The following is a 27,301-nucleotide window of genomic DNA, read 5'->3' as shown; positions in this document are numbered from 1 at the left end:
GAGAGAATTTACTCCACCCAAAATCTGTCCACGAAAATAAGACCACGAAGTGAGGAAATCAATATGAGAGTGTCGAATTTGGTCAACAAAAAAATATGAAATGTAATTTGCTACTTGAGGCTTATTTGATCGAATAGAGGGTTTGTGATGGTGAGGTTGTTATGAATGCACTGATATACGTAAGAGGACGCAGGTGGCATTTCCACATCTTTATATCGGAGTTGTGCCTGTCGTTCACACGATTATCTGTCCTCTCATTGGCTAGAATGGTCCCACCTGATCTCGCCTCCTCCCGCCTGCCTTCCATCTTTGAGGACATGTATTTCCATTGTTAGAACAGTCACTCGATTATCTTGTCAAAATAATAGAAAAAATAATACATATATATATATATAGAGAGAGAGAGATGAATTTTTACTTAGACAGAGTCTCAACTTACTGTTGAGAGTTAGAATATTAGAATACACAAGTGCAATTTCTAAACTTGGTTGTGCATCAGAAGTGTTGTTGTTGTTATGTCAGTCACTGACAGTCACTAATATAGTCCACATGTCAACTAACATGATTTTTTTGGTGAGTTAATCTAGCTGCCAGCTATCTAAACTTGTAGTAATCATTGTCAAATTACTGACCAGGGGACCCACAATGATTTTGTTAGTCACTCTCACTCAGATATCATATTAAAAACTGCAAACATTTTCTCCATGCCCCATGGGAAAATGAGTAGAATTGAGGCAAACTTGCTTTAAAACTGCAACATTTTCTCCATGCCCCATGGCCAAAAGGCTAAGGCCAACTTTGACTGCATGCGTGGGTATGGATGTGGGTAGCAGACCCGCGAGCCACTGCGGGCCCCACATGATAAGTACAGAGTTTTTGTAAAGTTGCCCATCCCTGGGCTCGAGGGAGTTTCCACCGTATTTCTTATACCAGTAATTTCCTTTCAAATCAGTGAATGCGGAAGTAAACAAGGACAAACTTTGAGAAGAAGGAGAGATAATTGGGACCTAGCTACAGTAATGTTTGTCACAGAGACTTCCTGTTATATCACGTTACACCATGTGCTGAGGAGTTTCTACCATGTTCTCGTCTTTTGTCTTTCTCAGGAAGGGAAGAAGAAGTTTGACAAGGAGACAGAAAAATACTACACCGTTCTAGAGAAGCATCTGGCCTTGTCTTCCAGGAAGAAAGAGCCATTCTTACAAGAGGTAAGTCCCAGTTACGAGACAAAACAAGAGGTAAGTCCCAGTTACAAGACATCAAGTTCCTAACTATGAGCACATGTTAAATCTGCTTCAAGCAACTGGACAGGCCTTTGTGATGAATGAATGGCTGTTTCCTAAATGGCCCTAGTTAAAAGTAGTGCACAATATAGGCCCCGCAGCTTTTCTAAGGTCAACTTGCACTATGTCAATGACAAACACTGTTTATCCTGCTGGTTACACATTACCTTCAGAGACAAACACACGGAAGAGTACTCTCTAAACCGGATGGTGTAACCATTAACCCTTTCGCTAAACAGTCTCCACAGTACACAGACACAACACATACACACATGCACATTTGCCAGCAGCATACCACCCTGCATCCCACTGCTGGCTTGATTCTGAAGCTAAGCAGGGTTGGTCCTGGTCAGTCCCTGGATGGGAGACCAGATGCTGCTGGAAGTGGTGTTGGAGGGCCAGTAGGAGGCACTCTTTCCTCTGGTCTAAACAATATCCCAGGGCAGTGATTGGGGACGTTGCCCTGTGTAGGGTGCTGTCTTTCGGATGGGACATTAAACGGGTGTCCTGAGTCTCTGTGGTCACTAAAGATCCCATGGCACTTATTGTAAGAGTAGGGGTGTCAACCCTGGTGTCCTGGATAAATTCCCAATCTGGCCCTCATACCATCACAGCCACCTAATCATCCCCAGCTTATAATTGGCTCATTCATCCCCCTCCTCTCCCCTGTAACTATTCCCCCAGGTCATTGCTGTAAATGAGAATGTGTTCTCAGTCAACTTACCTGGTTAAATAAAAAATTTACCCCCAGACATGTATGTTCCCAGTTGCATACACACTACCTTTCCCTTTGTCCTAAAGTTAACCTGTTGTTTGTTAACCTCCAGGCAGACACACAGATTGACAAAGAGAGACAGGTCTTCTATGATGCTTCCCTGGAGTATGTCTTCAAGATCCAGGAGGTCCAAGAAAAGAAGAAGTTTGAGTTTGTGGAACCGGTAAGTGAAAGTTTTAGTATTCAGCTCGGAGCAAATTATTCCGTTTGGGAGTCAGGCAACCCTGCTAAATTTTAAAGTTTATACAGCCGTACATTAGTTAGGATTTCATGTTCTTGTCTCTCCCTCTCAGCTGCTGGCCTTCCTGCAGGGTCTGTTCACGTTCTACCACGAAGGATACGAGCTCGCTCACGAGTTTGAGCCGTACAAACAACAGCTCCAGTTCAACCTGCAGAACGTAAGTAGCCTGGTCCCAGATGACCTGTAGTCTTTACTAAGTATCCTGGTCCCAGATCAGACCTGTAGTCTTTACTAAGTATCCTGGTCCCAGATCAGACCTGTATATCCTGGTCCCAGATCAGACCTGTGTAGCCTGGTCCCAGATCAGACCTGTGTATCCTGGTCCCAGATCAGACCTGTGGTCTTTATTAGGTATCCTGGTCCCAGATCAGACCTGTGGTCTTTACTAGGTATCCTGGTCCCAGATCAGACCTGTAGTCTTTACTAGGTATCCTGGTCCCAGATCAGACCTGTAGTCTTTACTAAGTATCCTGGTCCCAGATCAGACCTGTATATCCTGGTCCCAGATCAGACCTGTGTAGCCTGGTCCCAGATCAGACCTGTATATCCTGGTCCCAGATCAGACCAGTATATCCTGGTCCCAGATCAGACCTGTATATCCTGGTCCCAGATCAGACCTGTATATCCTGGTCCCAGATCAGACCTGTGGTCTTTATTAGGTATCCTGGTCCCAGATCAGACCTGTGGTCTTTACTAGGTAGCCTGGTCCCAGATGACCTGTAGTCTTTACTAAGTATCCTGGTCCCAGATCAGACCTGTATATCCTGGTCCCAGATCAGACCTGTGTAGCCTGGTCCCAGATCAGACCTGTGTATCCTGGTCCCAGATCAGACCTGTGGTCTTTATTAGGTATCCTGGTCCCAGATCAGACCTGTGGTCTTTACTAGGTATCCTGGTCCCAGATCAGACCTGTAGTCTTTACTAGGTATCCTGGTCCCAGATCAGACCTGTAGTCTTTACTAAGTATCCTGGTCCCAGATCAGACCTGTATATCCTGGTCCCAGATCAGACCTGTGTAGCCTGGTCCCAGATCAGACCTGTATATCCTGGTCCCAGATCAGACCTGTATATCCTGGTCCCAGATCAGACCTGTATATCCTGGTCCCAGATCAGACCTGTATATCCTGGTCCCAGATCAGACCTGTGGTCTTTATTAGGTATCCTGGTCCCAGATCAGACCTGTGGTCTTTACTAGGTAGCCTGGTCCCAGATCAGACCTGTAGTCTTTACTAGGTATCCTGGTCCCAGATCAGACCTGTAGTCTTTACTAGGTATCCTGGTCCCAGATCAGACCTGTATATCCTGGTCCCAGATCAGACCTGTATATCCTGGTCCCAAATCAGACCTGTGTATCCTGGTCCCAGATCAGACCTGTAGTCTTTACTAGGTATCCTGGTCCCAGATCAGACCTGTGGTCTTTACTAGGTATCCTGGTCCCAGATCAGACCTATAATCTTTACTAGGTATCCTGGTCCCAGATCAGACCTGTGTATCCTGGTCCCAGATCAGACCTGTAGTCTTTACTAGGTATCCTGGTCCCAGATCAGACCTGTAGTCTTTACTAGGTATCCCGGTCCCAGATCAGACCTGTGTATCCTGGTCCCAGATCAGACCTGTGTATCCTGGTCCCATATCAGACCTGTATATCCTGGTCCCAGATCAGACCTGTATATCCTGGTCCCAGATCAGACCTGTGGTCTTTATTAGGTATCCTGGTCCCAGATCAGACCTGTGGTCTTTACTAGGTAGCCTGGTCCCAGATCAGACCTGTGGTCTTTACTAGGTATCCTGGTCCCAGATCAGACCTGTAGTCTTTACTAGGTATCCTGGTCCCAGATCAGACCTGTATATCCTGGTCCTAGATCAGACCTGTATATCCTGGTCCCAGATCAGACCTGTGGTCTTTACTAGGTATCCTGGTCGCAGATCAGACCTGTAATCTTTACTAGGTATCCTGGTCCCAGATCAGACCTATAATCTTTACTAGGTATCCTGGTCCCAGATCAGACCTGTGTATCCTGGTCCCAGATCAGACCTGTGTATCCTGGTCCCAGATCAGACCTGTAGTCTTTACTAGGTATCCTGGTCCCAGATCAGACCTGTAGTCTTTACTAGGTATCCTGGTCCCAGATCAGACCTGTAATCTTTACTAGGTATCCTGGTCCCTGATCAGACCTGTATATCCTGGTCCCAGATCAGACCTGTGGTCTTTACTAGGTATCCTGGTCCCTGATCAGACCTGTATATCCTGGTCCCAGATCAGACCTGGGTATCCTGGTCCCAGATCAGACCTGTAGTCTTTACTAGGTATCCTGGTCCCAGATCAGACCTGTAGTCTTTACTAGGTATCCTGGTCCCAGATCAGACCTGTAGTCTTTACTAGGTATCCTGGTCCCTGATCAGACCTGTAGTCTTTACTAGGTATCCTGGTCCCAGATCAGACCTGTAGTCTTTACTAGGTATCCTGGTCCCAGATCAGACCTGTGTATCCTGGTCCCAGATCAGACCTGGGTATCCTGGTCCCAGATCAGACCTGGGTATCCTGGTCCCTGATCAGACCTGTGTATCCTGGTCCCAGATCAGACCTGTATATCCTGGTCCCAGATCAGACCTGTATATCCTGGTCCCAGATCAGACCTGTAATCTTTACTAGGTATCCTGGTCCCTGATCAGACCTGTATATCCTGGTCCCAGATCAGACCTGTGGTCTTTACTAGGTGTCCTGGTACCAGATCAGACCTGTAATCTTTACTAGGTATCCTGGTCCCAGATCAGACCTGGGTATCCTGGTCCCAGATCAGACCTGTGTATCCTGGTTCCAGATCTGCTTTAACTAACCCTTCTGATTGTCCACCAACTCCTCTAACTACTATCAAATAAAATAAAATGTTATTTGTCACATGCGCCGAATACAACAGGTGTAGACCTTACAGTGAAATGCCGAATACAACAGGTGTAGACCTTACTGTGAAATGCCTACTTGCAAGCCCTTAACCAACAATACAGTTCATGAAATAGAGTTAAGAATATATTTACAAAATAAACTAAAGTAAAAAATAAAAAGTTACAAAATAAAATAACAATACCGAGGCTACATATAGGGGGTACCGAGTCAATGTGCGGAGGTACAGGATAGTCAAGGTAATTTGTACATGTAGGTAGGTGTAAAGTGACTATGCATAGATAATCAACAGCGAGTAGCAGCAGTGTGAAACGGGGGGGGGGGGGGGGGGTCAATATAAATCGTCGGGGTAGCCATTTGATTAATTCTTCAGCAGTCTTATGGCTTGGTGGTAGAATCTGTTAAGCAGCCTTTTGGACCTAGACTTGGCGCTCCGGTACCGCTTGCCGTGCGGTAGCAGAGAGAACAGTCTATGACTAGTGGGGCTGGAGTCTTTGACAATTTTTTTGCGCCTTCCTCTGACACCGCCTAGTATGTAGGTCCTGGACGGCAGGAAGCTTGGCCCCAGTGATATACTGGGCCGTACGCACTACCCTCTGTAGCGCCTTACGGTCAGATGCCGAGCAGTTGCCATACCAGGTGGTGATGCAACCGGTGAGGATGCTCTCGAAGGTGCAGCTGTAGAACTTTTTGAGGATCTGGGGACACATGCCAAATATTTTCAGCCTTCTGAGGGGAAAAGGTGTTTCGTGCCCTCTTCACAACTGTTTTGGTGTGTTTGGAACATGATAGTTTGTTGGTGATGTGGACACCAAGAACTTGAAACTTTTGTCCCACTCCACTACAGCCCCATCGATCAGAATGGGAGCATGTTCAGCCCTCCTTTTTCTGTAGTCCACGATCATCTCCTTTGTCTTGCTCACGTTGAGGCAGAGGTTGTTGTCCTGGCACCACATTTGCCTGGTCTCTAACCTCCTCCCTATAGGCTGTCTCATCGTTGTCGATGATCAGGCCTACCGCTGTTGTGTCGTCAGCAAACTTAATGATGGTCTTGGAGTCGTGTTTGGTCACGCTGTCGTGGGTGAACAGGGAGTACAGGAGGGGACTGAGCACGCACCCCTGAGGGGCTCCAGTGTTGAGGATCAGCGTGGCGGATGTGTTGTTGCCTACCCTTACCACCTGGGGGCAGCCCATCAGGAAGTCCAGGATCCAGTTGCAGAGGGAGGTGTTTAGTCCCAGGGTCCTTAGCTTAGTGATGAACTTTGTGGGCACTATGGTGTTGAACGCTGAGCTGTAGTTTATGTATGGCAAAGATAGTTAAATGAATTATCTAAAGTATGAGCCCAAAGCATTACTGTAGCTCCAGCTTCAATCTGCAGTATTCATATCATATTTTGTAACTCTTAACACCTGAGGGGTTGTGTAGTCCACTCAGGCCCACTAAAGCACAAGATCCCACAGCAAAATGAAAATGTATGGTGTACTTAACTCCAGAATATATTGACTGGAGAAATATTCATGTGTCTCTTTGGGTGCTGTAGCCCAGGCGTTTCAGGAGTTTCATTACATTTTTACTAACTGAATTCCCCAGGGCAGCTGTTTAGGCCCCTTGCTTTTTTCAATTTTTACTAACGACATTCCACTGGCTTTGAGTAAAGCCAGAGTGTCTATGTATGCGGATGACTCAACACTATACACGTCAGCTACTACAGCAACTGAAGTGACTGCAACACTTAACAAAGAGCTGCAGTTAGTTTCAGAATGGGTGGCAAGGAATACGTTAGTCCTAAATATTTCTAAAACTAAAAGCATTTGGGACAAATCATTCACTAAACCCTAAACTTCAACTAAATCTTGTAATAAATAATGTGGAAATTGAGCAAGTTGATGTGACTAAACTGCTTGGAGTAACCCTGGATTGTAAACTATCAAAGTGAAAACATATTGATACAACAGTAGCTAAGATGGGGAGAAGTCTGTCTATAATAAAGCGCTGCTCTGCCTTCTTAACAACACTATCAACAAGGCAGGTCCTACAGGCCCTAGTTTCTACCTTCTTAACAACACTATCAACAAGGCAGGTCCTACAGGCCCTAGTTTCTACCTTCTTAACAACACTATCAACAAGGCAGGTCCTACAGGCCCTAGTTTCTACCTTCTTAACAACACTATCAACAAGGCAGGTCCTACAGGCCCTAGTTTCTACCTTCGAAACAACACTATCAACAAGGCAGATCCTACAGGCCCTAGTTTCTACCTTCTTAACAACACTATCAACAAGGCAGGTCCTACAGGCCCTAGTTTCTACCTTCTTAACAACACTATCAACAAGGCAGGTCCTACAGGCCCTAGTTTCTACCTTCTTAACAACACTATCAACAAGGCAGATCCTACAGGCCCTAGTTTCTACCTTCTTAACAACACTATCAACAAGGCAGGTCCTACAGGCCCTAGTTTCTACCTTCTTAACAACACTATGAACAAGGCAGGTCCTACAGGCCCTAGTTTTGTCGCACTACTGTTCAGTAGTGTGGTCAGGTGACACAAAAAAGGACTTAGGAAAAATTGCAATTGGCTCAGAACAGGGCCAATTGCAACAGGGCCAATTGCCCCACAAGACATATCACCAGAGGTCTCTTCACAGTCCCCAAGTCCAGAACAGACTATGGGAGTTACACAGTACTACATAGAGCCATGACTACAACTCTATTCCACATCAGGTAACTGACGCAAGCAGTAAAATGAGATTTAAAAAACAGATTAAAAAACACCTTATGGAACAGCAGGGACTGTGAAGCAACACAAAGATTGGCACAGACACATGCATACACACACACACACACACACACACACACACACACACACACACACACACACACACACACACACACACACACACACACACACACACACACATACAATAACATACACAATATACATACACATGGATTTAGTACTGTAGATATGTGGTAGTGGTGGAGTAGGGGCCTGAGGGCACACAGTGTGTTGTGAAACATGTGAATGTATTGTAATGTTTTAAAATTTTATAAACTGCCTTAATTTTGGTGGACCCCAGGAAGAGTAGCTGCTGCTTTGGTAGGAACTAATTTGGATCCATAATAAACCCCAGGAAGAGTAGCTGCTACATTGACAGGAACTAATGGAGATCCATAATAAACCCCAGGAAGAGTAGCTGCTGCCTTGGCAGGAACTAATGGGGATCCATAATAAACCCCAAGGAAGAGTAGCTGCTGCCTTGGCAGGAACTAATGGGGATCCATAATAAACCCCCAGGAAGAGTAGCTGCTGCCTTGACAGGAACTAATGGGGATCCATAATAAACCCCAGGAAGAGTAGCTGCTGCCTTGGCAGGAACTAATGGGGATCCATAATAAACCCCAGGAAGAGTAGCTGCTGCCTTGGCAGGAACTAAATGGGGATCCATAATAAACCCCAGGAAGAGTAGCTGCTGCCTTGGCAGGAACTAATGGGGATCTATAATAAACCCCAGGAAGAGTAGCTGCTGCCTTGGCAGGAACTAACGGGGATCCATAATAAACCCCAGGAAGAGTAGCTGCTGCTTTGGCAGGAACTAAATGGGGAACCATAATAAACCCCAGGAAGAGTAGCTGCTGCCTTGGCAGGAACTAAATGGGGAACCATAATAAACCCCAGGAAGAGTAGCTGCTGCTTTGGCAGGAACTAAATGGGGAACCATAATAAACCTCAGGAAGAGGAGCTGCTGCCTTGGCAGGAACTAAATGGGGATCCATAATAAACCCCAGGAAGAGTAGCTGCTGCCTTGGCAGGAACTAAATGGGGAACCACAATAAATAAAACATACAAATGCAGCAGACTGGTTGTTGTTCAGGTTAAAACCACAGCAGACTGGATCTTGTTCTCTCGTAAGCAAATGTGAAAAGGCACCCTATTCCACATATAGTGCTCTACTTTTGGACAGAGACCAATGCGGCTCTTTAGGGAATAGGGTGCCATTTTGGAAGCACACAACAGTGTGTCACGTTGACTTGCTCAGTGAAAAATATCTTCATCCGGGCTTTTCTTCATCTGCCTCCATGGAGTATCGTTTTATCTCTATCAACATCTTTTGATATCTTTTAATAATGTATATTGTTCCTCAGTATGTCCCACTGGGTCACCAGAAAAATGATTTTATAATGTATGGTGTGTTGGTGTTACTGTGTTTGATACCTAAACAACAGCTTTAATGATCGCATCTGTTGCCTGTTGTGATGCATGCTCTCTCTTTTTGATACATGGAAGCTGGTTTTGCGCCGATCTTTATCTTTTGATCTGTGTGTGTGTGTGTGTGTGTGTGTGTGTGTGTGTGTGTGTGTGTGTGTGTGTGTGTGTGTGTACGTACGTACAGACGAGGAACAACTTTGTGAGTACGAAGCAGGAGGTAGAGAAACTGATGAAGAGAATCAGATCAGCTGATCAGGACTACAAACCTCCAGGGCAGTGGACCATGGAGGGTTTCCTCTACGTTCAGGAGAAACGTGAGTCCAACCTCTAGCTCCTAATCCCAGACTCCTAAAACTCTGACTCTGAGAATGTAACTCTGACTCTGAGAATGTAACTCTGACTCTGAGAATGTAACTCTGACTCTGAGAATGTAACTCTGACTCTGAGAATATAACTCTGACTCTGAGAACGTAACTCTGACTCTGAGATTGTAACTCTGACTCTGAGAACATAACTCTGACTCTGAGAACGTAACTCTGACTCTGAGAATGTAACTCTGACTCTGAGAACATAACTCTGACTCTGAGAACGTAACTCTGACTCTGAGAATCTAACTCTGACTCTGAGAATGTAACTCTGACTCTGAGAATGTAACTCTGACTCTGAGAACAAAACTCTGACTCTGAGAATGGAACTCTGACTCTGAGAATGGAACTCTGACTCTGAGATTGTAACTCTGACTCTGAGAACGTAACTCTGACTCTGAGAATGTAACTCTGACTCTGAGAACAAAACTCTGACTCTGAGAATGGAACTCTGACTCTGAGATTGTAACTCTGACTCTGAGAACGTAACTCTGATTCTGAGAACATAACTCTGACTCTGAGATTATAACTCTAACTCTGACTCTGAGAACGTAACTCTGAGAACGTAACTCTGACTCTGAGAACATAACTCTGACTCTGAGATTATAACTATAAATCTAGGATCATCTCTGACTCTGAGATTATAACTGTAACTCTAGGATCATAACTCTGACTCTGAGATTATAACTGTAACTCTAGGATCATAACTCTGACTCTGAGATTATAACTGTAACTCTAGGATCATAACTCTGACTCTGAGATTATAACTGTAACTCTAGGATCATAACTCTGACTCTGAGATTATAACTGTAACTCTAGGATCATAACTCTGACTCTGAGATTATAACTGTAACTCTAGGATCATAACTCTGACTCTGAGATTATAACTGTAACTCTAGGATCATAACTCTGACTCTGAGATTATAACTGTAACTCTAGGATCATAACTCTGACTCTGAGATTATAACTGTAACTCTAGGATCATAACTCTGACTCTGAGATTATAACTGTAACTCTAGGATCATAACTCTGACTCTGAGATTATAACTGTAACTCTAGGATCATAACTCTGACTTTGAGAAACAAACTCTGAGAACGTAACTCTATCTCATTATATTTCCTCATCCAGCTTTGATGTGCTCTCAAACTTGAACAGGAGGAAATACCCTGAATACTGGAAACTTTATCTCAGATGATAATCAACAACAACATGTTGTTTTATCTTTCTTAATTAGGAATTTCATTTCAGAAGTCTTTCCAGAACATTGTGGTTTCAGGAAGCAATCATGGCTTAGCTTAGGCTTTTGTTGTTTCCGTCCCAAATTGCAGCCTATTCCCTATATAGTGCACTACAGAGTCCTACAGGCCCTGGTCAAAAGTAGTGCATCTTATAGGGAATAGGTGCCTTCTTAAATGTCTGTGTTGTTCCTTCTCTCTGTTTCAGGGCCGCTGGGATGCACGTGGACGCGACATTACTGTACGTATGAGAAGAGCAGCAAAACCTTCACCATGACCAACTTTGAAACCAAATCAGCTGGCAAACAGGTAGTGTATACTGTAGTACACGGTGATAAACATATTATTAGTGTCCAGAGTGTTTCCTGACCAGGAAATACTCTGGGCCCTAGTTCTAAACTATAAACTAGAGCTGACCAGGAAATACTCTGGGCCCTAGTTCTAGACTATAAACTAGAGCTGACCAGGAAATACTCTGGTCCCTAGTTCTAGACTATAAACTAGAGCTGACCAGGGAATACTCTGGGCCCTAGTTCTAAACTATAAACTAGAGCTGACCAGGAAATACTCTGGGCCCTAGTTCTAAACTATAAACTAGAGCTGACCAGGAAATACTCTGGGCCCTAGTTCTAAACTATAAACTAGAGCTGACCAGGAAATACTCTGTGCCCTAGTTCTAGGGTATAAACTAGAGCTGACCAGGAAATACTCTGGGCCCTAGTTCTAGACTATAAACTAGAGCTGACCAGGAAATACTCTGGGCCCTAGTTCTAAACTATAAACTAGAGCTGACCAGGAAATACTCTGTGCCCTAGTTCTAGGGTATAAACTAGAGCTGACCAGGAAATACTCTGTGCCCTAGTTATTGGCTATAAACTAGAGCTGACCAGGAAATACTCTGGGCCCTAGTTCTAGGGTATAAACTAGAGCTGACCAGGAAATACTCTGGGTCCTAGTTCTAGGGTATAAACTAGAGCTGACCAGGAAATACTCTGGGCCCTAGTTCTAGGGTGTAAACTAGAGCTGACCAGGAAATACTCTGGGCCCTAGTTCTAGGGTATAAACTAGAGCTGACCAGGAAATACTCTGGGCCCTAGTTCTAGACTATAAACTAGAGCTGACCAGGAAATACTCTGGGCCCTAGTTATTGGCTATAAACTAGAGCTGACCAGGAAATACTCTGGGCCCTAGTTCTAGGGTATAAACTAGAGCTGACCAGGAAATACTCTGGGCCCTAGTTCTAGGGTATAAACTAGAGCTGACCAGGAAATACTCTGGGCCCTAGTTCTAGGGTATAAACTAGAGCTGACCAGGAAATACTCTGGGCCCTAGTTCTAGGGTATAAACTAGAGCTGACCAGGAAATACTCTGGGCCCTAGTTCTAGGGTATAAGCTAGAGCTGACCAGGAAATACTCTGGGCCCTAGTTCTAGGGTATAAACTAGAGCTGACCAGGAAATACTCTGGGCCCTAGTTCTAGGGTATAAACTAGAGCTGACCAGGAAATACTCTGGGCCCTAGTTCTAGGGTGTAAACTAGAGCTGACCAGGAAATACTCTGGGCCCTAGTTCTAGGTATAAACTAGAGCTGACCAGGAAATACTCTGGGCCCTAGTTCTAGACTATAAACTAGAGCTGACCAGGAAATACTCTGGGCCCTAGTTATTGGCTATAAACTAGAGCTGACCAGGAAATACTCTGGGCCCTAGTTCTAGGGTATAAACTAGAGCTGACCAGGAAATACTCTGGGCCCTAGTTCTAGGGTATAAACTAGAGCTGACCAGGAAATACTCTGGGCCCTAGTTCTAGGGTATAAACTAGAGCTGACCAGGAAATACTCTGGGCCCTAGTTCTAGGGTATAAACTAGAGCTGACCAGGAAATACTCTGGGCCCTAGTTCTAGGGTATAAACTAGAGCTGACCAGGAAATACTCTGGGCCCTAGTTCTAGACTATAAACTAGACCTGATCTCAGAGTTTTGTCAAATCAAATCAAATGTTATTGGTCACATGCACATGGTTAGCAGGTGTTAATGCTAGTGTAGCGAAATGCTTGTGCCTCTAGTTCCGACAGTGCAGTAATATCTAACAAGTAATCTAACAGCAACTACCTAATACACACAAGAGTAAAGGGATGAATAAGAATATGTACATATAAATATATGGATGAGCGATGGCCGTGCAGCATAGACAAGATGCAGTAGATGGTATGGAGTACAGTATATACATATGAGATGAGTAATGTAGAGTATGAAAACATAAAGCAGCATTGTTTAAGGTGGCTAGTGATACATTACATCAGGATGGCAAGATGCAGTAGATGGTATAGAGTACAGTATATACATATGAGATGAGTAATGTAGGTTATGAAAACATTATATAAAGTGGCATTGTTTAAAGTGGCTAATGATACATCTAATTACATGAAGATGGCAAGATGCAGTAGATGGTATAGAGTACAGTATATACATATGAGATGAGTAATGTAGGATATGAAAACATTATATAAAGTGGCATTGTTTAAAGTGGCTAATGATACATCTAATTACATGAAGATGGCAAGATGCAGTAGATGGTATGGTGTACAGTATATACATATGAGATGAGTAATGTAGGTTATGAAAACATTATATAAAGTGGCGTTATTTAAAGTGACTAGTGAAACCTTTATTAAATCCATGTATTTTACCTGGTCTTCTCAGGAAAAGGGCCCTATAAATGATTTCCTCTGTAGGAATTCCATTTTGAACCCATACGGTTCCTCCTTAAAATCCTTCCATACCTCTGTTGTGTTCTACACCAGTCTAATCACGAGTCCCTCTGTTGTGTTCTACACCAGTCTAATCACGAGTCCCTCTGTTGTGTTCTACACCAGTCTAATCACGAGTCCCTCTGTTGTGTTCTACACCAGTCTAATCACGAGTCTCTCTGTTGTGTTCTACACCAGTCTAATCACGAGTCCCTCTGTTGTGTTCTACACCAGTCTAATCACGAGTCTCTCTGTTGTGTTCTACACCAGTCTAATCACGAGTCTCTCTGTTGTGTTCTACACCAGTCTAATCACGGGTCCCTCTGTTGTGTTCTACACCAGTCTAATCACGAGTCCCTCTGTTGTGTTCTACACCAGTCTAATCACGAGTCCCTCTGTTGTGTTCTACACCAGTCTAATCACGAGTCCCTCTGTTGTGTTCTACACCAGTCTAATCACGAGTCCCTCTGTTGTGTTCTACACCAGTCTAATCACGAGTCCCTCTGTTGTGTTCTACACCAGTCTAATCACGAGTCTCTCTGTTGTGTTCTACACCAGTCTAATCACGAGTCCCTCTGTTGTGTTCTACACCAGTCTAATCACGAGTCCCTCTGTTGTGTTCTACACCAGTCTAATCACGAGTCCCTCTGTTGTGTTCTACACCAGTCTAATCACGTGTCCCTCTGTTGTGTTCTACACCAGTCTAATCACGAGTCCCTCTGTTGTGTTCTACACCAGTCTAATCACGAGTCTCTCTGTTGTGTTCTACACCAGTCTAATCACGAGTCCCTCTGTTGTGTTCTACACCAGTCTAATCACGAGTCCCTCTGTTGTGTTCTACACCAGTCTAATCACGAGTCCCTCTGTTGTGTTCTACACCAGTCTAATCACGAGTCCCTCTGTTGTGTTCTACATCAGTCTAATCACGAGTCTCTCTGTTGTGTTCTACACCAGTCTAATCACGAGTCTCTCTGTTGTGTTCTACACCAGTCTAATCACGAGTCTCTCTGTTGTGTTCTACACCAGTCTAATCACGAGTCCCTCTGTTGTGTTCTACACCAGTCTAATCACGAGTCCCTCTGTTGTGTTCTAGAATGGTCTGGTGGTGAGTCCATCTGAGATGTTCAAGCTGAAGTCCTGTATCCGAAGGAAGACCGACTCCATCGACAAGCGTTTCTGCTTCGACATCGAAGTGGTGGAGAGGTGATGTCATCATTTTTTCACATCAGTATTTCTATGAATAATCGTATTATTATTTAAATGGCTTTCCTATTTAGCCTGCACGTCCCTGCCCTGTCTGTGCTCTAGTCAAATGGTATGCCTGTGGCATGGCAACGGTAGTCAATGATTATTACAGTAACAGACCCAGTTGTCATTGTAGTGATTGTTATCATCAGACTAGTGCTGGTTCCTTTGCAGCCACTTGGGACTGATTGCAACTTTGTGGGATTTGAAAAGACAGACGTCACATGTGCAGAAACAAGTGGACGTTCCTTTTCCATTAGCTGTTTAAGCTCCCTGTTTAAACTTGATTGGACATTTTTAGCTATTGTTATTATTAGTGTGTAGATTGTGTTTAGATGTTTTCAGCTCTGTCTGTTCGTGTCCTGCATGTTCTTGTACGTGTCCTTTCACTGAAGCCTTGTGTTTGACTAAATGTGCCATCTAGTAAGCAGTCTTTATACGTACAATTCTCTTCTTTCAGTTTTCTATTATTTGTACCCATTTCTTCTTCTCTCTCTGTGTTTCTTCGTGTCGATGTAGAACTGACATCTGTCAAGGAACTCTTTTCCGACCGCTTCAGTTAAAGTTCTGTAAAGTCCGGTATGTGACCAGTGACGTTACTATACTGTTACTATACTGTCCCTTCTCTCTCAGAGCAGTGAGCATGTTGCTGTAGCAGTGAGCATGTTGCTGCTTGTGTTCAAGGCTATAATCGTGCCCATTCATTCACTCACTGAATCTATCAAACTTTACAACTTCAAATTAACTTTGAATAAAATACATTGCTTTTAAAAAAAAATTTAATCTTTCCATTCCACCCGAATCAGACTTCACCAATCACAATCACCCGAATCAGACTTTACCAATCACAATCACCCGAATCAGACTTCACCAATCACAATCACCGAATCAGACTTCACCAATCACAATCACCCGAATCAGACTTCACCAATCACAATCACCGAATCAGACTTCACCAATCACAATCACCCGAATCAGACTTCACCAATCACAATCACCCGAACCAGACTTCACCAATCACAATCACCGAATCAGACTTCACCAATCACAATCACCCGAATCAGACTTCACCAATCACAATCACCCGAATCAGACTTCACCAATCACAATCACCCGAATCAGACTTCACCAATCACAATCACCCGAATCAGACTTCACCAATCACAATCACCGAATCAGACTTCACCAATCACAATCACCCGAATCAGACTTCACCAATCACAATCACCCGAATCAGACTTCACCAATCACAATCACCGAATCAGACTTCACCAATCACAATCACCGAATCAGACTTCACCAATCACAATCACCCGAACCAGACTTCACCAATCACAATCACCGAATCAGACTTCACCAATCACAATCACCCGAATCAGACTTCACCAATCACAATCACCCGAATCAGACTTCACCAATCACAATCACCCGAATCAGACTTCACCAATCACAATCACCCGAATCAGACTTCACCAATCACAATCACCGAATCAGACTTCACCAATCACAATCACCCGAATCAGACTTCACCAATCACAATCACCCGAATCAGACTTCACCAATCACAATCAATTTTGATGGGAAAGGAAAGCGTGACACAAAAATAATATTCCACTTGAATAATTTCTTCTCATCTACAATTACTATAATCATTTATAGATAATAATAATAATAATATCATTCTAACTTTAAGTAAAGGATGTATTTTATCAACTTGATTCCAATTTTCAGAGCCCGTTAATGCATGGGGGGGGACATTGTTGATTAATACGACTTAAATGTTTGACTAGTACAGTAAGAAGGGCAGGAAGAGACAGACAGACATTCAGATGCAGATCAAACCGGTCCCTGTAGAACAAGAAGGAAAGCCATTGATCAAGTGGTTTAATTCATGAGACGATGACATCAGCACATTCAGGCCTTCGCTCGGCTGGGTCGGTGTGTTTCAGAACGGAGAGGGAGAGTGTAGCAGTAGCTAACCACCAGACCTGGATTCAAATTCTATTTCAAATCTTTCAAATCATTTCAACGTTTGTTCTAGTCTGCCTAGGACGCCTGATGGGCAGGTATAGAATCTGGGGGGGAATTTTATATACGTACATCCATTGGTTTTAATTAATACAGGCAACGTTAAAAAAAACAAAAAAAAACGCAAAGTATTTTAAATGATTTCAAAAGAGTATTTGAAGCCATGTCTGGTCAGAGCAGCTCTCTTCACCTCAATCTGAGCGCTGCTGAGGTGAGCATGGACAATAACTCCTGTTTAACTGGCTGGGTAGCTAACTAATTTATCACCTGATAGATCAGATATGCCACAAGGTGCTTGTTCTAACCACAAGGGCAACGTGGAGCCACGACCCCAGTCATCTTTCTGTACGGTGTACATTTCAGGACATCCTTATCCTCAAGCCTCACCCTGGGATACGGTGGAGTTGCCTCTGATCTTCGGTCAGCTTTATTTTATTTTCCCCCACTAATCGTTAGTAATTGGAGGAAGGGGAAGCTGATCCTAGATCTGTACCTAAGGGGAACGTTTACCCAGGAGCCCTCACACCAGAGTGTGGCATGAGGCTTGCGACTGAGGCTGTCTTAAAATGGCCACCGTATGTTCATCTCCAGCTCATCCATTCATCCTCATTACATTACACTTGCTGTCTGGGTGTTCTGAGCCACTCGCAGCGGTCAGGCCAACCTATTCCAACACGGCAGCGGCGTCGGCAGCGGCGTCTAGCTACATGGCTTTCAGCTACTGCTAACTCTTACTACTAGCCGCTGGGCGGTAATGTTGGGAATGCATCAATGTATGAGTACATGTTAACATTTATTTACTCTTACATGGATACTATTATATTAATACTATTACATGGATAATATTATATTAATACTATTACATGGATACTATTATATTAATACTATTACATGGATAATATTATATTAATACTATTACATGGATACTATTATATTAATACTATTACATGGATAATATTATATTAATACTATTACATGGATACTATTATATTAATACTATTACATGGATAATATTATATTAATACTATTACATGGATACTATTATATTAATACTATTACATGGATAATATTACATGGATAATATTATATTAATACTATTACATGGATACTATTACATGGATAATATTATATTAATACTATTACATGGATACTATTATATTAATACTATTACATGGATAATATTATATTAATACTATTACATGGATAATATTATATTAATACTATTACATGGATACTATTATATTAATACTATTACATGGATAATATTATATTAATACTATTACATGGATACTATTATATTAATACTATTACATGGATACTATTACATGGATACTATTATATTAATACTATTACATGGATAATATTATATTAATACTATTACATGGATAATATTACATGGATACTATTATATTAATACTATTACATGAATACTATTACATTAGTACTATTACATTAGTACTATTACATTGATACTATAAAATTAATACTATTACATTAATACTATTACATTCATACTATTACATTGGTACTATTACATTGGTACTATTGCATTAGTACTATTACATTAATACTATTATATGGATACTATTACATTAGTACTATTACATTGGTACTATTACATTGATACTATAAAAGTAATACTATTACATTCATACATTACATTAATACTATTGCATTGGTACTAGTACATTGGTACTATTGCATTAGTACTATTACATTAGTACTATTACATTAATACTATTACATGGATACTATTACATTAGTACTATTACCTTAGTACCATTACATTAGTACTATTATATTAGTACTATTACATTAGTAGTATTACATTAGTACTATTGCATTAGTACTATTACCTTAGTACCATTACATTGGTACTATTACATTAATGATATTACATTAGTAATATTGCATTAATACTATTACCTTAGCACCATTACATTAGTACTATTACATTAGTAGTATTACATTAGTACTATTGCATTAGTACTATTACATTAGTGCTATTGCATTAATGCTATTACATTAGTACTATTACATTAGTACTATTACATTAGTAGTATTGCATTAGTACTATTACATTAGTGCTATTGCATTAATGCTATTACATTAGTACTATTACATTAGTACTATTACATTAGTAGTATTGCATTAGTACTATTACATTAGTACTATTACATTAGTAGTATTGCATTAGTACTAATACATTAGTGCTATTACATTAATACTGTTACATTAGTACTACATTACTACTATTGCATTAGTACTATTTCATTACTACTATTACATTAGTACTATTACATTAGTACTATTGCATTAGTGGTATTACATTAGTAGTATTACAGTAGTGGTATTACATTAGTACTATTGCATTAGTGGTATTACATTAGTACTATTACATTAGTAGTATTGCATTAGTACTATTACATTAGTGCTATTACATTAATACTGTTACATTAGTATTACATTACTACTATTGCATTAGTACTATTTCATTACTACTATTACATTAGTACTATTACATTAGTACTATTGCATTAGTACTATTGCATTAGTACTATTTCATTACTGCTATTACATTAGTACTATTACATTACTACTATTACATTAGTACTATTTCATTACTGCTATTACATTAGTACTATTACATTACTACTATTACATTAGTACTATTGCATTAGTGGTATTACATTCGTACTATTTTATTAGTGGTATTACATTAGTACTATTACATTAGTACTATTACATTAGTAGTATTGCATTAGTACTATTACATTAGTGATATTACATTAATACTGTTACATTAGTGGTATTACATTAGTACTATTACATTAGTAGTATTACAGTAGTGGTATTACATTAGTACTATTTCATTACTACTATTACATTAGTACTATTACATTAGTACTATTACATTAGTACTATTACATTAGTAGTATTACAGTAGTGGTATTACATTAGTACTATTTCATTACTACTATTACATTAGTACTATTACATTAGTACTATTACATTAGTACTATTACATTAGTGATATTACATTAATACTGTTACATTAGTGGTATTACATTAGTAGTATTACATTAGTAGTATTACATTAGTAGTATTACATTAGTAGTATTACATTAGTAGTATTACATTAGTAGTATTACATTAGTAGTATTACATTAGTAGTATTACATTAGTAGTATTACATGCAACCATACCGTAGGCCTATTATTAGTATGTTCATTCCAGATCATTGGGACGAGACAGAAACATTATGCACAAAACATTGGCAAGGCCCAGTGAGGCATTATGCACACAAACTGCATATTATTTCATGAAGTCAGCCTCTACTCTCAGTGGTTTAATTTACTGTCATAATGATCCAACATTGGTCTGTATTCAGAGATTAGCCCCACCTGGAGATACCTTACAGGGAATGCATGCAAGGTGGACAAATCAAATCAAGCACTGTGTTAATTTGGAGTGGGAATGTAATCACTGAAATGATTTAGAGAAGGGGACACGGTACTGTGTGAAGACTACTATCTTTAAGCACAGTAGTCATATCATTGAATTCATTTGATAGAGGTGTTTGTTGTTTAAACATGGGTCCTGGTCAAAAGTAGTGCCCTATAGGGAATAGGGTGCAATTTGGGATGTAGGCTTATTTATGGACCCTGGGCATTGAGATGTGATGTGACTGAAGTGTCCTGTGTGGTGTGTGAACCTGTTTCAGGCATGGCATCGTGACTCTCCAGGCTCTGTCTGAGTCCAACAGAAGGCTGTGGCTGGAGGCTATGGATGGCAAGGAGCCGGTGAGGAACCTCTCTCGTCTCATCTCATCTCTCCCTCTCTGTTCTCTTCTCTCCCTCTCTCTTCTCTTCTCTCCCTCTGTTTTCTTCTCTCCCTCTCTCTTCTCTTCTCTCCCTCTCTCTTCTCATCTCTCCCTCTCTGTTCTCATCTCTCTCTCCCTCTCTCTTCTCATCTCTCCCTCTGTTCTCTTCTCTCCCTCTCTCTTCTCTTCTCTCCCTCTCTGTTCTCATCTCTCTCTCCCTCTGTTCTCTTCTCTCCCTCTCTGTTCTCTTCTCTTCTCTCTGTTCTCTTCTCTCCCTCTCTGCTCTCTTCTCATCTCTCCCTCTCTCTTCTCTTCTCTTCTCTCCCTCTCTGTTCTCATCTCTTCTCACCTCTCCCTCTCTCTTCTCATCTCTCCCTCTCTCTTCTCTTCTCTCCCTCTCTGTTCTCTCCTCTCCCTCTCTCTTCTCATCTCTCCCTCTCTCTTCTCTCTCTCTCCCTCTCTCTTCTCATCCCTCCCTCTCTCTTCTCACCTCTCCCTCTGTCTTCTCTTCTCATCTCTCCCTCTCTCTTCTCACCTCTCCCTCTGTCTTCTCTTCTCATCTCTCCCTCTCTCTTCTCATCTCTCCCCCTCTCTTCTCATCTCTCCCTCTCTGTTCTCTTCTCTCCCTCTCTCTTCTCATCTCTCCCTCTCTCTTCTCTCCCCTCTCACCTCTCCCTCTCTGTTCTCTTCTCTCCCTCTCTCTTCTCTTCTCATCTCTCCCTCTCTCTTCTCTCTCCCTCTCTCTTCTCATCTCACCCTCTCTCTTCTCACCTCTCCCTCTCTGTTCTCTTCTCTTCTCTCCCTCTCTCTTCTCTTCTCACCTCTCCCTCTCTGTTCTCTTCTCTCCCTCTCTCTTCTCATCTCTCCCTCTCTTTTCTCATCTCTCCCTCTCTCTTCTCATCTCTCCCTCTCTTTTCATCTTACTCTCTCCCCTCTGTCTCTTTCTCTTACATGTTCTCTCTTCCTTTCTCTCTCTCTCTCTCTCCCTCTCCCTTTCCATCTTTCCTTTTATATTCCCACTCTAGTCCAATCTAGCTGGCTCTGGTGTCTGGCAGGGACACAGTGAAAATATGTTTGTCTTTGGTGCCCCCTTCTGGCTGTATGAAACATAACTAAACTGTAGCTTTTGGACAGGTGTGTCAAACTCAATTCCTGGTGGGCTGTATGTCTGAGGGTTTTCACCCCTCCCTTAAACTTGATTGATCAATTAACGTCATTGATTAGTTAGGAACTCCCGTTATTACCTGGTTGTCTAGGTTGTAGCCCTTTACGCTCGTACCCGTATACGGGTTGAAAATGGCATATTTGGCCACTGATAAACACCTACATTGAAACACAGTGGCTGCATGGAATACTGTATGAGTTTTGACCGACAGCCGTTCTGAACTGGAGCACTTCGCTCGACCGTAAGATGCCTTCATCCCTCCTGGTTATTGGGCAAATTAAGTTTTCAGACTCAATGTATTTTGAAAGATGAAACATTGAAGATTACAATAAGTACCGCTTTGATGTCATACAAGCAAGCCAAATGACCAGCTGACCCAGATTGTGATAGATAAAATACAATTTTTGAATTGCATAAATAACAACAGTAATTGTGTGATGGTGGGGGATGCAGGGCTGTGTTCAAAACAACAACAAGTGTGCTTGATCTAGTTCCTCATCGGCACAGCTAGGAGAGCTAACAAAAACACCTTATAGTTGAAGAATCTTTTTTGAGTCATAAAAGTGTATTGAAATTACTTGAACTATGCACACTTGGAGAGGTGTGTGGCCACTTGGAGAGGTGTGTGGCCACTTGGAGAGGTGTGTGGCCACTTGGAGAAGTGTGTGGCCACTTGGAGAGGTGTGTGGGAACTTGGAGAGGTGTGTGGCCACTTGGAGAGGTGTGTGGCCACTTGGAGAGGTGTGTGGGAACTTGGAGAGGTGTGTGGCCACTTGGAGAGGTGTGTGGGAACTTGTAGAGGTGTGTGGCCACTTGGAGAGGTGTGTGGCCACTTGAAGAGGTGTGTGGCCACTTGGAGAGGCGTGTGGGAACTTGGAGAGGCGTGTGGCCACTTGGAGAGGCGTGTGGCCACTTGGAGAGGTGTGTGGCCACTTGGAGAAGTGTGTGGCCACTTGGAGAGTCGTGTGGCCACTTGCAGAGGCGTGTGGCCACTTGGAGAGGTGTGTGGCCACTTGGAGAGGTGTGTGGGAACTTGGAGAGGTGTGTGGCCACTTGGAGAGGCATGTGGGTACTTGGAGACACCAGTTAGACCTCTTTCTCAAACCCTTGTCATTTGTTTTGTCTTATGTTGCACCTACCACACATTCTCCAGGAATATTCTGATCATGTTACTGAATGTATCCAGAGTATTTTTTTAGATTTAGTTCAACAAATGAGGTGAAAAGTACAGTAAATGTAAAATGCACATGCAATCAACAGTGTAATTATTTGGATTCAGTCTTGTGTCAGGTGAACTGTTGTATCCTCACTTTTAGTCTAATAATTTCCCCAGAATCTCCATACTATTCCCTTTTAATTGCTACCATGGTGACGCTTATGCTTTCCATACTTGTTCTGTAAGAAAGATTTCAGTGTAGCTCTATCCACACAGGAGAATTTCCACCAGTGTCAAGGGTTAACAACAAAACAAACATGTCCCTCCAGGAAGTGCGTGACACTCTGCTTTAGGATGCGTCCTCTGTAAAATGGTTTTCAAATGAGTGTAATTAACTCTGTTGATTTTCTACAGATTTACAACCTTCCAGCCATTCTGAGCAAGAAAGAAGAGAGTAAGTATTTTATACTACACAACAAATGTACAATATACTACACAACACATGTACAATAAACTACACAACAAATGTACAATATACTACACAACCCATGTACAATAAACTACACAACAAATGTACAATAAACTACACAACAAATGTACAATATACTACACAACACATGTACAATATACTACACAACCCATGTACAATATACTACACAACAAATGTACAATATACTACACAACAAATGTACAATATACTACACATGTACAATATACTACACAACACATGTACAATATACTACACAACAAATGTACAATATACTACACAACCCATGTACAATATACTACACAACAAATGTACAAGATACTACACAACACATGTACAATATACTACACAACCCATGTACAATATACTACACAACAAATGTACAATATACTACACAACAAATGTACAATATACTACACATGTACAATATACTACACAACAAATGTACAAGATACTACATAACACATGTACAATATACTACACAATACATGTACAATATACTACAAAACATATGTCAAACACATGTACAATATACTACACAACAAATGTACAAGATACTACATAACACATGTACAATATACTACACGGCACATGTACAATATACTACACAACACATGTAAAATGTACTACACAACACATGTGAAATGTACTATAGTTCTGACTCTCCTACAAAGTAAATAATATGTGTAATAACAGATGAATTATCTAATGCTAACCCTTGTTGTTGTTGTTGTCTGTAGCCATCCACTTCTACCCATTAACTCAGTTAGACTCGTTTCAATAGTGTGGATCATCATTAGTACACACTCTCTGTGTGAGAGAACAGCTGCAATCACACTACTCTGAGTGGTTTCTCCAAAATCCCCCCCCTTCTTCCCTGTGTAGTGCACTACCTTTCAACAGAGCCCCGTGGGACCTTGTGTTGTGTGTATTGAACCCAGTCAACCTTGCTCTTTGTGTTCCCTGTGTTACAGCGTACCTAAACGAGGCAGGGTTTAATTTTGTGAGGAAATGTATTGACTTGGTGGAGGTAAGAGGTGAGTCATCATAGCCGCCATTTTGTCTCCCTTCTCCTGGGCTTCAGCTGTCACAATAGACCACTGAACTCAGTCTCACTGTAATCCTACATGACCAAGCACGGTAACCAACACCACTTTTCATTAGTGTGTGTGTGTGTGTGTGTGTGTGTGTGTGTGTGTGTGTTTCAGTGGTGTAAAGTACTTAAGTAAAAATACTTTAAAGTACTACTGAAGTAGTTTTTTGGGGGGTATCTGTACTTTACTTTACTATTTATATTTTTTGCCAACTTTTACTTCACCACATTCCTAAAGAAAATGGTGTTATTTTTACTCCATACATTTAGCCTGACACCCAAAAGTACTCGTTACATTTTTACATTTTCCCTACTGCCTCTAATCTTGCAGACTCACTAAACATAAAATGCTTCATTTGTAAATCATGTCTGAATGTTGGAGTGTGCCCCTGACTATTCCTCAATAATACAAAAAAAAAAAACAATTGTGCCGTCTGGTTTGCAAAAATTATTTTTTTTAAATGAAATTATTTATACTTTTACTTTTGATACTTAAGTACATTTTAGGAACTCCATTTCCTTGTAATACTTAAGTATATTTAAAACCAAATATTTTTAGACTTTTACTCAAGTAATATTTTACTGGGTGAAGTTCACTTTTACCAGTCATTTTCTATTAAGGTATCTTTACTTTTACTGAAGTAGGACAATTGAGGACTTTTCCACCACTGGTGTGTTTGTGTGATCTCATAGGGATCAACACGCTGGGCCTCTACAGAATAGGAGGGGTCAACTCTAAGGTCCAGAAGTTGATGACCACTGTGTTTGGTAAGTAGCCTCTGCTCTCTCTCTCTCTCCCTTTCACTCACTCTCCCTCTCTCTCTGTCATCCTCTCTCTTTCTCTCTCTCTCTCTCCCTTTCCAGATCAATGTGGAGCTATATACAGGAAGTACCAGATCAATGTGGAGCTATATACAGGAAGTACCAGATCAATGTGGAGCTATATACAGGAAGTACCAGATCAATGTAGAGCTATATACAGGGAGTACCAGTACCAGATCAATGTGGAGCTATATACAGGGAGTACCAGTACCAGATCAATGTGGAGCTATATACAGGAAGTACCAGATCAATGTGGAGCTATATACAGGGAGTACCAGATCAATGTGGAGCTATATACAGGGAGTACCATTACCAGATCAATGTGGAGCTATATACAGGAAGTACCAGATCAATGTGGAGCTATATACAGGAAGTACCAGATCAATGTGGAGCTATATACAGGAAGTACCAGTACCAGATCAATGTGGTGCTATATACAGGAAGTACCAGATCAATGTGGAGCTATATACAGGGAGTACCAGATCAATGTGGAGCTATATACAGAGGGAAAAAAGTATTTGATCGCCTGCTGATTTTGTACGTTTGCCCACTGACAAAGAAATGATCAGTCTATAATTTTAATAGTAGGTTTATTTGAACAGTGAGAGACAGAAAAATCCAGAAAAACGCATGTCAAAAATGTTAGAAAATGATTTGCATTTTAATGAGGGAAATAAATATTTAACCCCTCTGCAAAACATGACTTAGTACTTGGTGGCAAAACCCTTGTTGGCAATCACAGAGGTCAGACGTTTCTTGTAGTTGGCCACCAGGTTTGCACACATCTCAGGAGTGATTTTGTCCCACTCCTCTTTGCAGATCTTCTCCAAGTCATTAAGGTTTCGAGGCTGACGTTTGGCAACTCGAACCTTCAGCTCCCTCCACAGATTTTCTATGGGATTAAGGTCTGGAGACTGGCTAGGCCACTCCAGGACCTTAATGTGCTTCTTCTTGAGCCACTCCTTTGTTGCCTTGGCCGTGTGTTTTGGGTTATTGTCATGCTGGAATACCCATCCACGACCCATTTTCAATGCCCTGGCTGAGGGAAGGAGGTTCTCACCCAAGATTTGACAGTACATGGCCCAGTCCATCATCCCTTTGATGCGGTGAAGTTGTCCTGTCCCCTTAGCAGAAAAACACCCCCAAAGCATAATGTTTCCACCTCCATGTTTGACGGTGGAGATGGTGTTCTTGGGGTCATAGGCAGCATTCCTCCTCTTCCAAACACAGCGAGTTGAGTTGATGCCAAAGAGCTCCATTTTGGTCTCATCTGACCACAGCACTTTCACCCAGTTGTCCTCTGAATCATTCAGATGTTCATTGGCAAACTTCAGACAGGCATGTATATGTATTCTTGAGCAGGGGACCTTGCGGGCGCTGCAGGATTTCAGTCCTTCACAGCGTAGTGCGTTACCAATTGTTTTCTTGGTGACTATGGTCCCAGCTGCCTTGAGATCATTGACAAGATCCTCCCGCGTAGTTCTGGGCTGATTCCATACGACGAGCGTCGGCCCCGCCACATACGACGAGTGTCGGCCCCGCCACATACGACGAGTGTCGGCCCCGCCACATAGGACAAAGCCTTCATAACCCATAGACCTACGTAGATGCATTACAAAGCCTTCATAACCCATAGACCTACGTAGATGCTTTACAAAGCCTTCATAACCCATAGACCTACGTAGATGCTTTACAAAGCCTTCATAACCCATAGATCTACGTAGATGC

At 41.8% G+C, this 27,301-nt stretch overlaps 1 protein-coding gene across 4 annotated transcripts in view; it reads left to right on the top strand.

Moving 5' to 3' along the window:
* The window catches only part of arhgap42b (Rho GTPase activating protein 42b), a 181,913-nt gene that overhangs the window by 128,885 nt on the left and 25,727 nt on the right, over positions 1 to 27,301 (top strand). For 2 of the 4 annotated variants that reach the window (XM_029716076.1, XM_029716075.1), the window contains exons 5-15: positions 1,107 to 1,208; positions 2,111 to 2,221; positions 2,352 to 2,456; positions 9,592 to 9,721; positions 11,217 to 11,317; positions 14,848 to 14,957; positions 15,519 to 15,578; positions 20,752 to 20,830; positions 23,586 to 23,625; positions 24,633 to 24,695; positions 25,445 to 25,519. In XM_029716076.1, coding sequence (XP_029571936.1) covers positions 1,107 to 1,208; positions 2,111 to 2,221; positions 2,352 to 2,456; positions 9,592 to 9,721; positions 11,217 to 11,317; positions 14,848 to 14,957; positions 15,519 to 15,578; positions 20,752 to 20,830; positions 23,586 to 23,625; positions 24,633 to 24,695; positions 25,445 to 25,519 — 976 coding nt within the window. The remainder of the gene's footprint in view (positions 1 to 1,106; positions 1,209 to 2,110; positions 2,222 to 2,351; positions 2,457 to 9,591; positions 9,722 to 11,216; positions 11,318 to 14,847; positions 14,958 to 15,518; positions 15,579 to 20,751; positions 20,831 to 23,585; positions 23,626 to 24,632; positions 24,696 to 25,444; positions 25,520 to 27,301) is intronic. The other 2 variants (XM_029716078.1, XM_029716077.1) reach the window with 1 other exon arrangement.

This window comes from Salmo trutta, chromosome 26, assembly GCF_901001165.1.
Source record: "Salmo trutta chromosome 26, fSalTru1.1, whole genome shotgun sequence".
Classification (NCBI taxonomy): Eukaryota; Metazoa; Chordata; class Actinopteri; order Salmoniformes; family Salmonidae; genus Salmo; species Salmo trutta.
This window is presented reverse-complemented; position numbering and strand designations above follow the sequence as displayed.